The sequence below is a fragment of the Canis lupus genome, chromosome 24 (assembly GCF_003254725.2).
Source record: "Canis lupus dingo isolate Sandy chromosome 24, ASM325472v2, whole genome shotgun sequence".
Classification (NCBI taxonomy): domain Eukaryota; kingdom Metazoa; phylum Chordata; class Mammalia; order Carnivora; family Canidae; genus Canis; species Canis lupus.
The window spans coordinates 25,993,364-26,009,026 of record NC_064266.1 but is presented as its reverse complement, the minus strand read 5'-3'; the positions used below and the strand labels follow the sequence as shown (position 1 = coordinate 26,009,026).

At 50.0% G+C, this 15,663-nt stretch overlaps 1 protein-coding gene across 5 annotated transcripts in view; it reads right to left on the bottom strand.

Annotated features, from left to right (window-relative positions):
• Positions 1 to 9,974: 9,974 nt before the first annotated feature.
• Positions 9,975 to 15,663, bottom strand: part of MANBAL (mannosidase beta like) — a 25,537-nt gene continuing 19,848 nt past the window's right edge. For all 5 annotated transcript variants that reach the window (XM_025470019.3, XM_025470021.3, XM_025470020.3 and 2 more), the window contains one exon: positions 9,975 to 10,930. In XM_025470019.3, the coding sequence (XP_025325804.1) occupies positions 10,823 to 10,930 (108 nt within the window). In that variant the 3' untranslated portion in view covers positions 9,975 to 10,822. The remainder of the gene's footprint in view (positions 10,931 to 15,663) is intronic.

Below are 15,663 nucleotides of genomic sequence, written 5' to 3'. Positions count from 1 at the left end.
AAACATGGAGCACTCTCTCTGTCAACAAGAGGAAATGTGCTCAGGGAAATACACAGCAGGTGAAAGGGCCAGCCTGGGTGGCATCCCCTCCCTGCTGCTGCACCTTGTGCCATCACCGCCAAGCCCCTCTACCGGCCAGGTGTTGGGAACTCAAGGCCCAGAGAGGGTGAGTAACTTCCCCAAGGTCACAGAGCCCAGGTCTAGTGATCTGGTTGAGGCTTTGAGAGTTGATGAAACATTTCCCGGCTGGTGGTTGTGCATTGGTTCATAAAACACACACAGTTCCTGCTTTCAAGATCACAAGTTGAGATCCTGAGAGAAGTGAGAGGTGGTCAGTAAGCCAGAGGGCAAATCTATTGATGCAGAAATCCAGGCTGTGCTACGTGCTAGAGTGGGAGTCCGTGGGGGATAGGATGGGGAGGAGGTGGGGAACATGAAGACAGGAGGACCGGGAGGGCTTCTCAGAGGAGGTGAATTTTAGCTAAAGTTGCAAGGATGAAAAGAATGGCCATATAAAGATTTGGGGGGACGAGCTTTCAGGCAAAGGCTCTGGGGTGAGAGTGACTCGGGACTGGGTGGAGCTGTGGGTGGGAGGAGGGCAGTGGGAGATGAAGCTGGAGCCCAGAGGCTCATGGGCTGTGGGAAGGGCCAAGGAGGGGAGACACATCCAGCATATGTTTTTGAAAGATCCTGCTGGCAGCTGCAGGGAGGAGGCTGGGTGGGGGGGCAGAGAGAGGCGGCCAATCCTCTGGGAGGGGTGAGGTGGCTCAGCCCTGACGGGAGGTGGCCAGAAGTGCATATCTTGAGTGCATAGGGGAAGCACCCGCAGCCCGTGGCCCTCGCTTGGGTTGGGAGTGTGCGCTCACAGAGAGGCTGAGTCAAGCTGATCCCCAGGCTCCTAGTTTGGGTGGATGGAGTTGCCATTTACTGAGATGGGGAAGCCTGGGTAGGAGCCCGCTAAGGGGGAAAAAGTCAAGAGTTCAGTTTTGACCAATTTATGTTAGAGAAACCCTAGGTATCCATGGAGATTTTTAAAAATCAGTAATACTCTAGCCAACACTTATTGAACACACTGCATCAGGCACTAACTGCCTTATTCATGTTAATTCATTTAACCCCTTCATTGACCCCTTGGAAAAGGTGCTTTTGTTAGGCCCATTTCGCAGATGAGGAAACTGAGGCTCAGAGTACAACACTGTGTATGGGATGGGAAGAAAGCAAGCAGCATCCCAAGGAGCCCTCATGTCTAAACGGCTGCAGCAAGAGGCCTCCGAAGGGGCTCTGGGCTTCCCAGAAGGGGCTTCTCCTGGGTCAGACGTTGCCAGGAGGCCGCAGGAGCGAGGACAGGAACACAGGGTGCCCAGGGGACTGAGCCACAGAGCGGCTGTAGCTGCCCCCGCCAGGCTTGCAGGGGCAGGGGAGTGGGGGGATCAGAGGGGAAGGAAAGAAGGCTGGAGAGCAACTGAGCCTCACACTTTCCAGGGGCTCAGTCTGGCTCATAAGGGCAGGGGTGAGAGGGAGCAGCTGAGGGGACTAAGGGCCCCAGGACGCTGCCCTGCCCACCTGGAGTCAGGGACTCAGCGATTTGCCAGAGGAACGGACGCTTCTGAATAATAATTTCCGTTTTGATATCACCCAGCCCGCTGTGCCGCCTAAGCCCTTTGTCAGCCTTGAGAGCTCTTCCCCCGCCTGTGGCAACTCTCCAGGGGCCTGAGGGCCAGGGGTCAGGGGAGGGAAGGGTGACTCACTCTCACCTCTCAGGCTATTCCAAAGCGTACTGGGACTTACTTGGTCAGAGCTGAGGGGGTGCTAGGCACCCGGTGCTCCCTGAGGACTGAGGGCCTAGGAGCCGAGGAGGGCCAGGCCTTGGATGCCAGGACAAGGCAAGTGTCTCCTGGCTGCTGGAGTAAGCACCCTCCAAGCTCAGAAACCAACTGGACACTCTCCCCACTGCATCAGTCCAGAGTGAGGAGACCCCAGCCATGAGCTGAGCCAGCCATCCCCCTGGAGCCTGCTCTGCGGCGCCCCTTCCGTAAGTGTGAAAGCCCAGGATTCCTCGGCTCCTTCAGTCCTGCAAGTGCCCAGGCCCCAGGCCCTGCCATGAGGGGAGGAGAGATCATTCAAGAGGCTGTTTATCATCTTGTTGTACCCCCCCTGAGCTCTTGGAGCAAAACATTCCCAAGAAACAGGGTGATTCATTCACAGCACCATTTGCCAGTTCCAGAGAAAAGGCAGACCATAAATACATCCTGCAACTTTTGAGGAGACATAGAAATCTCCAGACGAAGTTTCTCTAGTGGACACAGGCTGGGGGAGCATATATATTTTACATATTTATGTATTATAAATATTTCTATATTTCTGTTATATGTTTTTCCTCCCAGAGAGCCAAGCTCTGGGGGAAGGCAGCTGTCATGGTTTCAGCCAAATTCCCCCAAAACACCAGGTAGTGCGCTCTAAGAACACCAAAGACAGCATTGCTTTTAGAACAACTTGATGGGGGCAGCCCCGGTGGCTCAGCGGTTTGGTGCCATCTTCAGCCCAGGGCATGATCCTTGAGACCCGGGATCGAGTCCTATGTCGGGCTCCCTGCATGGAGCCTGCTTCTCCCTCTGCCTGTGTCTCTGCTTCTCTCTCTTTCTCTCTGTGTTTCTCATAAATAAATAAAATCTTAAAAAAAAAAAAGAACAACAACAACAACAACTTGATGGGCTGAACTCAATAACAATCACCCTTAACACTGAGTGATTGGATGTGAGTTAAAACCAAATTAGACGGGCTGTTTTTATTCTTGATTCTAATCCCTCTAGAACTCCAGTTGTCAAAGACAGGGTGAGAAACTCATGTGCGCTCCTCTTAAGTAGAGAGAAGCTGGCTGAATGTGTTAGAGACTTTGGACATCTTGCAACCAGGAAGATATGGAGGGAGGTAACAGGTGAGTCTGATGCATGGGGCAGGGGTTGGGGGGTGGCGCTGCTTGGGGATAGCATGACTGAATTGTGGGCAGAGTGAATGGTGAACCTCCACAACTCACAGAAAACCTCTGGAACTATTCTGGCAATAAAAGACAGATGGAAAATTCAGTCCCTGATTTTGAAGTCTCATTATCTATGATCTAGGCTTGGGTCTCCTATCTATAATATGAATGTTATACTCAACTCTTTAAAAATTGTACTTTCAGCTCCCAAACTTGAGCTGGGTAGAAGTGAGAGTGAGTGCATTGACCTCTTTGCCCAAGTGAAGATGTGTGATACAGTAAGAAAGCTCCAGAACTCTGGATTCCAGTTCAATTCTGACTCCCAAAAAAGCATAGGTGGCATCGAGCATGTCTCCAGTGCTACTTGAGACACAATTTCCCCAACTGTAAAATCTTAGGGAAGAGAATGGGCTGAGGCAAAAGAGGGAACCTTTGAGGCATGGACTTTAGAATTATACTACCTGAGTTCTAATCTAATTTTTCTAGCTGTGCATCCTGAGACAAGTGGCTTAACCTTTCTGAGCCTTGTCTTTCTCATTTGTAAAGCAGAGACAGTAACATCTACCTCGTGAGATTTGCTGACAAGTTAAATGACATAATGTTTACAAAGCACATAGCTTAGTGCCTGGCCGGCAGGAAGATGTTTTATTAAGGTATAATTGATACATAATGAAATGCCTGATCTTAAGCATTCAATTTTGGCAACTGCATATAACACTTCCATCACCCCAGAAAATTTTTCTCGTGCCCCTTCCTAGTCAATCCTTCTCCTGGGAACCACCACTAATCTGATTTCTATCACTACGGTTTAGTCTATTTTAGAATTCCATATGAATAGAGCAGACAGTGTTTATTATATTTGTGTGTTTTGTGGGTATATTTGGGTTCTTTCATTCAACATAATAGTTTTGACGGTCTTCATATTATTGCATATATGGATCATTTATTTATAGTGTGTAGTAATTTCGCTGTATGATATGCTACGATTTATCCATTCTACTGAAGATAAGCATCTGGGGTATTTCTGGTCTTTGCCTTTTGTGAATAATGTGGCTATGAAATATTCTAGCTAGAATTTACTGCAAGACTTTCATGGACAAATATTTTATTTTCTTTTGGGTAAAACACCTAGGAGTGGAGTGCTGGGTCATAGAGTAGACAGATGTTGAACTTTTTATTTTTTTAAAAGATTTTATTTATTTATTCATGAGAGACAGAGAGACAGAGAGAGAGAGGCAGAGACATAGGCAGAGGGAGAAGCAGACCCCTCGGAGGGAGCCCGATGAGAGACTTGATCCCCAGACTCCAGGATCACGCGCCATGGGCTGAAGGCGGTGCCAAACTGCAGAGCCACCCATGGATCCCCCTATGTTGAATTTTTTAAAGACACTCCCAATGGTCTTCTAAAGTGGTTGCACTGTTTGACTTGTCCATCAGTGAGGTATGAGAGTTCCAGTCCCTCCACATCCTACTCAACTTTTGATGTGGTCAGTCTTTTCTGTTTTAGTCATTCTGGCATCACTCTGTGGTCTTAATTTGCATTCCCCTGATGACTAATGAACTCCTCTTGTGGGCTTATTTAGAATTTCTTTAAAGATAGCTCTTCCCTAACCCCTTCACTGCCCAGTGTTTTTCAACCTCCATTATTTGAAAAACTGTTGAATAGATGTGCAAGGGAAACACTGATGGCAAAATCTACTAGAAATATAAAGAGCTCTGAGTACAAAAGCAAGCACATGCTCAACCTCAGAACCTCTCCCTTAATTTTGGTTTCCCAGGACTGAGCAGCTAAGGACATGCTTGTCTTCAGAAGAAGCTAAGATCATGTCTGACTTGAGATCAGAATGTCTTGGGAAGGTGGTTTATGTTATTTATTTATTTATTTATTTATTTATTTATTTATTTATTTATTTAAAGTAGGCTCCATGCCCAATGTGGGACTCAAACTCACAACCCTGAGATACAAGAGTCATGTGCTCTACAGACTAAGCCAGTCAGGCACTCCAAGGTCAGAATATTTTAATGATACATTTATCTGGTTGAATAATCGTTTTCACTGCTACCATGTATAAGTTACCCACTAGGCTCTAGGAACCTCATATGCACAAGGTGTGTCTAATTTTTTTTTAAATTTTTAACTAATCTCTACATCCAGTGTGGAGCTCAGTCTCACAACCCTGAGATCAAGAGTTGTCCGCTCCACTGACTGAAAGAGCCAGGTGCCCCCAGCATGTCTAATCTTTGTAATTGCCCTGCAAGGTTATTGTGTAATCTCCATTTGGTGGACTCTGAAAATCAGAGATGTAAATTCCTTTGATAACACCACACAGCTACACCTCCATGCGCATGCACACAATGGGATAGCATTCAGCCATAAAGAGGAATGAAGTGCTACATACACTACGCTACAACATAGATGAACCTCAGAAACTCATGTTAAGTGGAAGAAGCCAGACATACTGTGTGGCTCCATTTGTATGAGATATCCAGAATGGGTAACTCTGTATCTATAGACAGCAGACTGATGGTTGCCAGGGGCTGGGGTGAGAGGTGAATGGGGAGAAATTGTTAAACGAGTATGAGATTTTCTTTTGGGGTGACAAAAATGGTTTGGAACTAGATGGAGGGACACCTGCGTGGCTCAGCAGTTGAGCATCTGTCTTTAAAATAAATAGATAAATAAATCTTTTTTCTTTAAGATTTTATTTATTTATTCATGAGAGAAAGAGAGAGAGAGACAGAGACAGAGACACAGGCAGAGGGAGAAGCAGGCTCCATGCAGGGAACCTGATGTGGGACTCAATCCTGGATCTCCAGGATCACGCCCTGGGCTGAAGGCAGGCACCAAACTACTGAGCCACCCAGGGATCCCTAAATAAATCTTTTAAAAAACGAACTAGATGGAGGTGGTGGTTGCACCTCATAAATTTATTTTTTTAATTTAAATTTTTAAGAGATTTATTTATTTGAGAAAGAGTGAGCACAATCCAGGAAAGGAGCAGAAGGAGAAGGACAAGCAGACTCACAGGGGCACAATCTCACGACCCTGAAACCACGACCTGAGCCAAAACTGAGTCGGATGCTTAGTCGACTGAGCCATCCAGGTGCCCTCGTCGTAAATTTAATCAGTGCCACTAAGTTATATACTTTATTTTTTATTTATTTATGATAGTCACAGAGAGAGAGAGAGGCAGAGACACAGGCAGAGGGAGAAGCAGGCTCCATGCACCGGGAGCCCGACGTGGGATTCGATCCCGGGTCTCCAGGATCGCGCCCTGGGCCAAAGGCAGGCGCTAAACCGCTGCGCCACCCAGGGATCCCAAGTTATATACTTTAAAGTGGCTAATTTTATGTTATACGAATGTTGCCTCGGTAAAATGAAAACAGCCACAACTCTACCTTAGAGCCTCTTCCTCACTGGTGAGCATAATTTTGCCATTAGTGATTTAGTCCTCTGGGTTGTGAAGCCTCCAGAACCTGGGCCCAATCTTTTCTCCCCCAGAAAATTTCCCATGAGAATTCCAGAGCAGAAAGGGAGAAAATAGCAACATGGCTTAGCAGGCCAGCACTGGAATCAGGCTGTATGAGTTCAATTCCAGGCACTTCCATACCCTCATCTGTAAAATGGGGATGATAATGTTACCAACCTCATGGGGTTGCTCTGAGAATAGAATGAAATCATTCAGGGAAAGCATATGAGCAGATGTCACATTTACTCATGAGCTGTATTGTTTTGTGGTTTTTTTAATTTATTTATTCATTCAGAGAGAGCGAAGAGAGAGGCAGAGACACAGGCAGAGGGAGAAGCAGGCTCCATGCAGGGAGCCCGATGTGGGACTCGATCCTGAGTCTCCAGGATCACACCCCGGGCTGCAGGCGGCGCTAAACCGCTGCGCCACCGGGGCTGCCCCTAGCTAGAATTTTTTTTTTTTTTTTTTTTTTTTTTATGAGCTGTATTGTTAAGGCAGGCCACCTTCCCCTACTATCAGTCATATCGTAAATATTTATTGAGCCCAGCACTCTTCTAGGCTCTGGGGATCCAAGTGGGAGCAAGAATAACAATAAAGTTCCTTTCTTCTTGGTGCTCACATTCCAATTGGTGGGTAAGACAATAGACAAAGGAAGTAAAATACCTAGTAGGTTAGCTGGTGGTATATGGTAAGGAAAGAAAAATAAGTGACGAGGGACAGGAAGTTTGGGGTAAAATTTTAAACTAGCTGGCTGGAGAAGGCTTCCCTCTGTGATAACCCCAGGAAAGTGAGGCATATCCATTTCCTACTGCAGTTCTAACAAACCTAATGGCTTACACAACGCAAATGTAATACATGACACAATGTAATACTTCACAGAAATGTAATACAAACACAAATGTAATACTTTATAGTTCTTGAGGTCAGGAGTCCAAAATGGGTCTTGCTGGGCTGAAATCAAGATGTTAGCAGAGCTATGCTTCTTCTGGAGGCTCCAGGGGAGAATCCATCCTCTTGCCTTTTCTGGCTTCTAGAGACCCCACCTTCCTTGGTTTGTGATCCTATATTATTCTATGTTTTCCTTCTGTTGTCATATGGCCTTCTCGGACTTTCCTGCCTCTCTCTTTTCCTTGTAAGGACGTTTGTGATGACACTAGGCCCACCTCAATAATCCAGAAAAATCTTCCCATCTCAAGATCCTTAATTTAACCACATCTACAAAGTCCCTTTGCCACATCAGGTAACATAGCCACAGGTTCCAAGGATTAGGACCTGGAACTCTTTGGGCATCCCATTATTCTGTCCACCATGTAAGACATAGTACCAAGAAGAAGTGGGAACAGCAAGTTCAAAGGCCCTGAGGCAGGGCTCCTCTGGCAAGTTGGAGACCAGTACAAATGCTGTGGAGTGGGCTAGGACTGCATGACCTCTCACAAGGCAGAAAGGTGAAGGAGGTGAGTGGCTCTTGCAAGCCTTCATGGGTCCCGGTAGGGACTTTGACCTTTCCTTGAGTGAGATGGAAGAAGGTGAGGGACTGTGGTCCTACAGGTTTTAGCAGGACCCCTCGGGCTGTTGTGTGGACAAAGGACTACCCATGAGGAGGCTGCTGCAAAGGCTGGGGGCTGGGCTGAGGCAGCAGAGCAAAGTGGCAAGACAGGTCTCATTCAGGATTCAGGATTTTGAAAGTCAGATCACAAGGAACCACTTAAGAGTCAGAAGTAGAGAGACATGCTGCAAGAGGGGCATTAGGGATGAGTCCAGGGGTTTTTGGCCTGAGCAAATGGAAGAATTAAGGATGAGGATGACCACAAAAAGTGCAGATTTGGGACTGCCGTGAGAAATCAGGAATTTGCTCCAAGATGTGTGTTGGGAACCCAGATGGAGAGAGGAGCAGTTGGTCAGATGTGGAAGTCTGGAGGTCAGGGTAGGGGTCTGGAGGGATTTGTTTGGGAGATCTCAGCAGATATGTAGGTAGAATTTAACGTCAGAGCCAGGAGATCTCTGAGGAATGTGTGCAGAGATGAGAGGACAGCCTCCAAGGGAGACAACATAAGGGAGCTGGACCTACCAAAGCAGCCCTGTAGCTATGAGCCAGAAGCTGTCTCCCCTGCAGGAGGCTGGGCAAGGTCTGCTCCAGAGGTCTGCCCCCACCCCACCCCCACCTCCCTGCTCTCCCAGCATGATTTCCCTCTGGTCTCACCTCCAGCCAGACTTTAAGACTCAGTTCAGGCAGCCCAGGTGGCTCAGCGGTTTAGCACCGGCTTCAGCCCAGGGTGTGGTCCTGGAGACCCGGGATCGAGTCCCACATCGGGCTCCCTGCATGGAGCCTGCTTCTCCTCTGCCTGTGTCTCTGCCTCTCTCTGTGTGTCTCTCATGAATAAATAAAATCTTTAAAAAAAAACAAAACAAAACAAAACAAAACAAAACAGGGATCCCTGGGTGGCGCAGCGGTTTGGCGCCTGCCTTTGGCCCAGGGCGCGATCCTGGAGACCGGGGATCGAATCCCACGTCGGGCTCCCGGTGCATGGAGCCTGCTTCTCCCTCTGCCTGTGTCTCTGCCTCTCTCTCTCTCTCTCTGTGACTATCATAAATAAATAAAAATTAAAAAAAATATGTTTAAAAGAAAAAAAAAAAGACTCCGTTCATTACCTCCCCTCTGCCAGGTGGCTGTGCTGACCACCCGGACTGAGCTGGATGTCCCTCTGCTCAGCTCCCACAGGATCTGCAGCTCCCACATTAGACAACTCCCCACCCCCAGCCTCTTTCCATGGCTGAGTCTCCCACTGGGCTAGGCAAGCTTCCTCCTTTCTGCATCCAGGGAGCCCAGCTGGTGCGAAGCATCGGAAGGGGCTCTCGTGAAACACCTGGCCACACCTGGTCCTGCTCCGCTGATGCTCCAGCCCCTAGGGTTCCCAGGCCTTAGTGGGGACCCTTAAACGCTGCACCTACTGACACTCATTGAGTATTTCCTAAATACCAAGGAAAGGGGCCATGGACTTGGGTCCAAGCCCGACTTCAGGCTCCCATCTCTAAAGTGGAAGTGATACAGGCCCCTCACTCATTGTGATATTTGGGAAAGTGTTCGGCAAACTGGAAAGCAGCCTGGCAAATCAGAGTTACCGGAGCTTGAGGCTTTTCCTTGGCAGCTGATTCGGGGCACGTGACTGGACCTGCGTGACCCGCCCCACGCCACGTGAGGCCGTCTAGTTGGTTTTTTTTCAAGCTGCTTGGAGAATGAGCAGAGTCCTCCTCTGGCAATGGGAAATGGGGAATGAGTGGGGCCCAGCCTTGGTGGAAACTCTCACACACGCATGGACATTCACGAGTGTTTCCAGTGACTAAGGGCCACATGAAGCAGTTGGCTGGACCCTTCCTGAAACCTGTCCCAGAATGGCTTGGCCTACAGCACTGCTCTGAACCTCCTCAGCCCCACTACCCCACTTCTATGGGGGTGAGCCCCTTCCCTGCACCCAGGGCAAGGGACCCAGGATACCTCTTTCGCTAAGCAGTAGGCAACACACAGGAGGTTCAGCATGTGAGGCAGTTTATTGACATTTACTTGCCCAGATGACTTTTCCTCACTGTTATGGTGTTAAAAGAATTGAGGGGAAAGGGGACGTGTACAGATGAAGCCAAAAGGCACACACTGAATACGCCATGATGGGCTGAAAAGAGGTTGTTCTGAGACTGACAAGCCCCCCATTTCAGAGGCTAAGAAAGTTTGAGCCCAAGAACATGCACTCGTGTAGCCAAATCCCTTCTGTCTGCCAGAGGAGAACCAGGCAAACCCTGGCCGGCCAGCCTGCCTGCTGGCTCTGCCACCAGGCATCCTCAGACCTGGCTGTCATGCTTGTGAGACCACTGATATCGCAGTAGCCATGGCGTCCTGACCTAAACAAACAGGGAAGGCCTGGCCTGACCCCATCTGTATGGCAGAGACAAAGGTGACTGATTAGCAGATCTGTGGTGCACAAGTGATGGGAGGGGCAGTGTGTGTCAGCATGAGATCACGACTCTAAAATGCAATGTAAATCCACAAGGTGTGGGTCTGAAGGTTGGACACAATGATTAAGTATGGAAATGTCACTCGGAGCTGACCCAACTTCTGGACAGACAGACTTCTTGCACAGCCTCTGCACACAGGGTTTAGTCCCTGTGGCTCTAAACTGTCTCGGAAGCAGAAGGAAGGGGAAGTGGTAGGCTGCCCAGCTGGGGCCTGGGGACTGTCATGATTGTCCAGATCTCTGTGGTCAGAGAGTGGCCCAGCCACCTCAGCCCTGATCCTGGGACGTCGGAGGGAACAGGACATTGAGTCCCAGGAGGGCTCCCCGCCGAGGCCCCTGCCTCGCCCGCCTGGCTCTACAGGCCTCCTCTTCTACCGCTTCTTCTTTGCCTCCTTCTTGGGCCTCTTGCTGGCGGAAAGAGCAGCAGTCTTAGGCTTCCTCGTCACCTCCGCACTTCTGGGCTCAGAGGGCTCTGCCTCCTGCGTAGCAATAGAAAGGAGAGTCCTATTTAGACAAGTCAAGTCTGACACCAGCAAAACAAGGTCATGTCTGAAAGGAGCTTTACAAACTAAAGCACACTGGCCCAGAAACACTGGGGATGGGAACCATCATCGCTGCGACCCAGGAGCCTCAGACCTGAGGGGCTGCCCCAGCCCCCAACCCGGGGAGCAGGGTGGTTCTGCGTGAAGAACAAAAGAAGATGCTCCAGAGCAGGAAGAAGCCTTTGGAGCCTTGGGGGCCTGGGTAGAATTTAGGCTCCTCCACATGCCAGCCAAGTGAACTGTGGACAACTCACTTCCTCTTCTTGTGCCTTGGTTTACCCACCTGTGAAATGGAAATAGTGATGTATGCTATGGAGGGCTGATGCGAGGAGGCCGCCCAGGGGCTGGCTCCTGGCAATGCCTACATCCCCACGTACCAGGGGGTGAGGTGCCAGCTGCGGGGCAGACCCACTGCAGCTCGCTCTCCTTCTGGCCCTGTGGTCCTCTTCCTCCCACTCAACGCAGAGCATGCCAGGGCTCGGAGGGGTAGAGAGCGCTGGCCCGCAGGTGGGCAACCACTACACTGTTCCGTGGGGCCTGGCAGAGGCAGCCGTCGGGGAGGGCAGAGGGCAGCCTTGGGGCAGAACTCCAGACTCTCCCTACAACCCAGGCAGCCCCAGTTTTTATATGTGTCCCGTTCCCTATAAGATTTGGTTTATACAAAGGCTCTACCGCTTTAAAAAAAAAAAAAAAAAAAAGGTTGAAAACCATAGACCCAGCCCTGGCCTTCACTGCACGGGTGAAGACAGTGGACTCCGGGGAAGGGACTCCGTGTGCCACAGCCACAAAGGCTCATGTCAGAGATGAATCTGGAAGCGACTCAGTCTTGTAGTGCTCCCTCCTCCCTCGGGAGATAAGTCCCAGTGTGCCTTGGTCGGGCAGGATGTTACAGTGAGGTGTGTCTGGCCTGGAGAACACTGACCACAGTCCCCGGGCCTCCTCTGGCCACAGGTGGACTTCACTTGGCTTCCAGCATTTATCTTTAAGAATTTGAGCCAACTGGTAATTTCCCATTCAACCTGGACTCCTAGCTTTTCCGGAAAACATTAAAGGCCTGGCAATGCCAGCCCCTAATCTCCTGGTAGAAGAAATGGACTGGGCGGTGGCTGACCCTTTATTCAAGTGCCCACATTCCCCCACAGCCCCAGCATGACAGAAACACAAAACGTTTCTCAGTACCTGTGTCCTTTTATTAAAAATGGGAAAATATAAAGCAGACTAAGAATACTAAGAAGGAGCACATTTCTGGAAGAGAAAATTATTTCCTCGGTTTAACTGGCCAACTCCTAGCTTCCAGCTTGCTTTGCTCTCTATCCCTCCCTGGCCTGTGCCTCAAGCCTTGGGCTGACCAAGGAGGTGTGGCTGGGGCTGGGAAGGGCGGCCCACACCTTAGTGGGGCCTACTCTAGAGGTCTCAGCTCCCTCTTATCAGCCATCACTGCCTCCACTCCACCCTGCCAGCCGAGACACTAGGGGGAAAGGCCCAGCCCAGTCCCAGTACCCACAGATGATCCTCCCAAGATAACAAGGGGGCCAGCCCCTCCCCAGCCAGCTCCCTGATGGAAGCATTGGGCTCCCCCAGCCTGTCAACTTGCACGGATACTTTAAACTTGGCCAAAGAAGGGAAAGAAAAAAAAAGGAAGAGAGAAAAAAAGAAGAAAGCCCATTAGAAAGACAAACAAACAAAACCAAACCTCAGAGGAGCCAGCGTGTCAAGTGCACAGGCTGAGGGCTGCAGAGCGGAGCAGCAAGGCTAGTGTTGAAGGCAAATCATAGGGCACGGTCTCTGGAGACCTTGGGAACTGGAAACTGTCCCCAGCGCACTACCTACGAGGCCGGGGAAACTAACTGGTCAGTCTCCCAGTGCCCTAGACAAACAGGCCCTGATTGGGTGAATGGTTTACGCACAGGGAACTTGCCAAGCCTGCCAGGATCTCCAGAGCTCCCAACCCTCTAAACTCAAAAGCTAGGTGCCCCCTCTGGTTTCAGTAGGCCCCGGTGCAGAATCCACAGGGATGGTGACAACCACCCGCCAGCCACAGTGCTTCCCTCATTCCACCAACCCTTTCTTAGGGGCCTCATTCATTCTGGTCCCTCCCAGACCTCTCTCCTGAGACCTTTTCCTGATCCAGCTGTCAGCTGCCAGGGACTGGCCTCTCCCAGGTACCTCCAACTCCACTATCCCAGACCAAGCATGGCGCCTTCTCTAGTAGGCCAGGTCCTTCTCCCCACTGTCCCAGGACCCCACTACTCTCTCCTCCCAACTGTCCAGTCACCACATCCCGATGATTCGACCCCTTCTACCTCTTGACATGGTCACTCTCTCTAGCACCCACGTCCCAACTTCAGTTCTTCCACTGCTAACCAACCTCCCTGCTCTATGCCATGTCTCGTGCAGATACCCTCACCTTAAACCTTCCAGGGGCTCTCCATCTCCCACAGCCTAATGCCCCACACATGGCATGGCATCTAAGGAGGCCACATTTCCAGCTTCTTCGGGCTTTTCTCCAGACCACACTGGGTCAGGCGCCAGGGCTTCCACTGGTCACCCCTAACAAGAGAAATACCCTTCTTAACCACCCAGCAAACCCCTCCCTGTGGTTTGGCCCAGCCTAACACACTTCTGCTTGCCACCTAGCCTTCCTTCCCTGCTCCTCTATCTCCAACAGGGCACATCCCTTCCTCCACCCCTACCTCCAGTACTGAGGAACTGCACAGTGCCACATCACACATTACCACAGTTAAATGTTCTTGTGTTGGTCTCCCCTACTAGCTTGTGAGCTCCTTGGGACAGTTTCAATTGTGAATGACGGACGGAAGGAAGGAAGGAAGGAAGGAAGGAAGGAAGGAAGGAAGGAAGGGAGGGAGGGAGGGAGGGAGGGAGGGAGGGAGGGAGGAAATGGAAGACCAAGCAACATCTTGGGATTGAGGTTATGGGAAATTCACTCTTATTTATCGTCATGAAAATAGAATACTTAAGGGCACCTGGCTGGTTTAGTCAGTGAAGCATGTGACTCTTGATCCTGGGGTTGTGAGTTTGAGCCCCACACCGGGTGTGGAGATTACTTAAATAAATAAATATCTACAAATATAAATATATACACATACACATACATATATATGTATGTACATATAAAAAACACTTAGGACTAGGTCTCAGTTTTCCCATGGGCACAGAGGACACAAGAAGATTTCAAACCCAATACACATTCCCTAAAGTATGGCTAGTCATAGTCACCAGTAATAATAACAAGAGCCACAACAGCTGCTACTGTTATTTACAGTGTGCCAGGCCCTGGGCTATGTGGCATGGACACATCTTATTTTAGCCTCGCAAAGTGCCATGACAAGTCCCACTGTACAGATGAACGAAGAAACACTCAGAGAGGTTATGTGACTTGACTAAAGAGTCAGGGGGTGAGCAGCAGAGGCAGGATGAGTCTGTCCTGTGTGTCCTAGGGACCTCAGGGCTGGGGACCAAGAACGAGTTAACTGTGAAGTCCACCCTCTATTTAGCAGCTCCTAGACCCACAGGCTGCACAGTTGACAGGAGAACAACAAGAACAGCTTGTTCTAGATTCTGCTGATGGGTCACTCAGACCCCTAGTTTGTGACTGAATTTCTGACAGGAGTCAGGAGAGTGGGTCAGGGCTCCTCGTGCCGGCTTTGTTCTTTATGGCTGAAAGTAGCTCTCTGTGGGTGTGTGTACATATTACAGCCATCGAGTCATCTGAATGTATTATCGGTCTCCTCCTCACCCCAGAACTCCTCTTCCCTTTCCCACCTCAGTTTTTGGCATCATCATCACTCATCCAGTTACCCAAGCTAGAAACCTCCAAGTCACTTCTGGGTTCTCACCATTCCCTCGTGCCCCCATTTCCAGTGCACCCCCAGGCCCTGCACATTCTACTTTCCCAGGGGCTCTCGACTCGGCCCGGTCCTTCTGGACAGACAGTACTGCACCAGGCCAGACCCCAGGGCCTCCCGCCTGCCCCCTCACCGTGTCAGCCCCCAACACGTTCTTCCCACCATCCACCGCGCAGATAGATGTTGGTCTAGTCTAAAACAACAGTCCTGGGATCCCTGGGTGGCGCAGCGGTTTAGCGCCTGCCTTTGGCCCAGGGTGTGGTCCTGGAGTCCCGGGATCGAGTCCCACATTGGGTTCCCTGTATGGAGCCTGCTTCTCCCTCTGCCTGTGTCTCTGCCTCTCTCTCTCTCTGTCTCTATGAATAAATAAATAAAATCTTTAAAAAAAAATAAAAAAATAAAACAACAGTCCTGACCATGTCTGTCTTCTGCCTTAAATGTGTTCCTGGTCCTCCTCTTCGTAGGAGGCAAATTCCAAGAGCTTCCTGGTGGCCTCCAGGGTCACTCCACTCAGTGCTGGCCCTGCCTCCTGGCATGCCCTCTCGTGCAGCCCACTTTGTCACTCCAAGCTACCGGCCCGCCAGTACTGGCCACATGCTTTGTTCCTTTTCCTGCTCTGCCAAGGCTCCCAGAACTCCCCCTACTTACATGTACCCAGTGCGTACAGGTTCTGTGCCAGACACCGCGGGGTAATGAAGAGAACACATGCCTAGCGACGCGCACCAAACACCCACTCACTAAGCTTCCATCACCCTAATGAGCCAACCACTGTAAGTCCATTTTACAAAGCAAGGAAACTGAGGC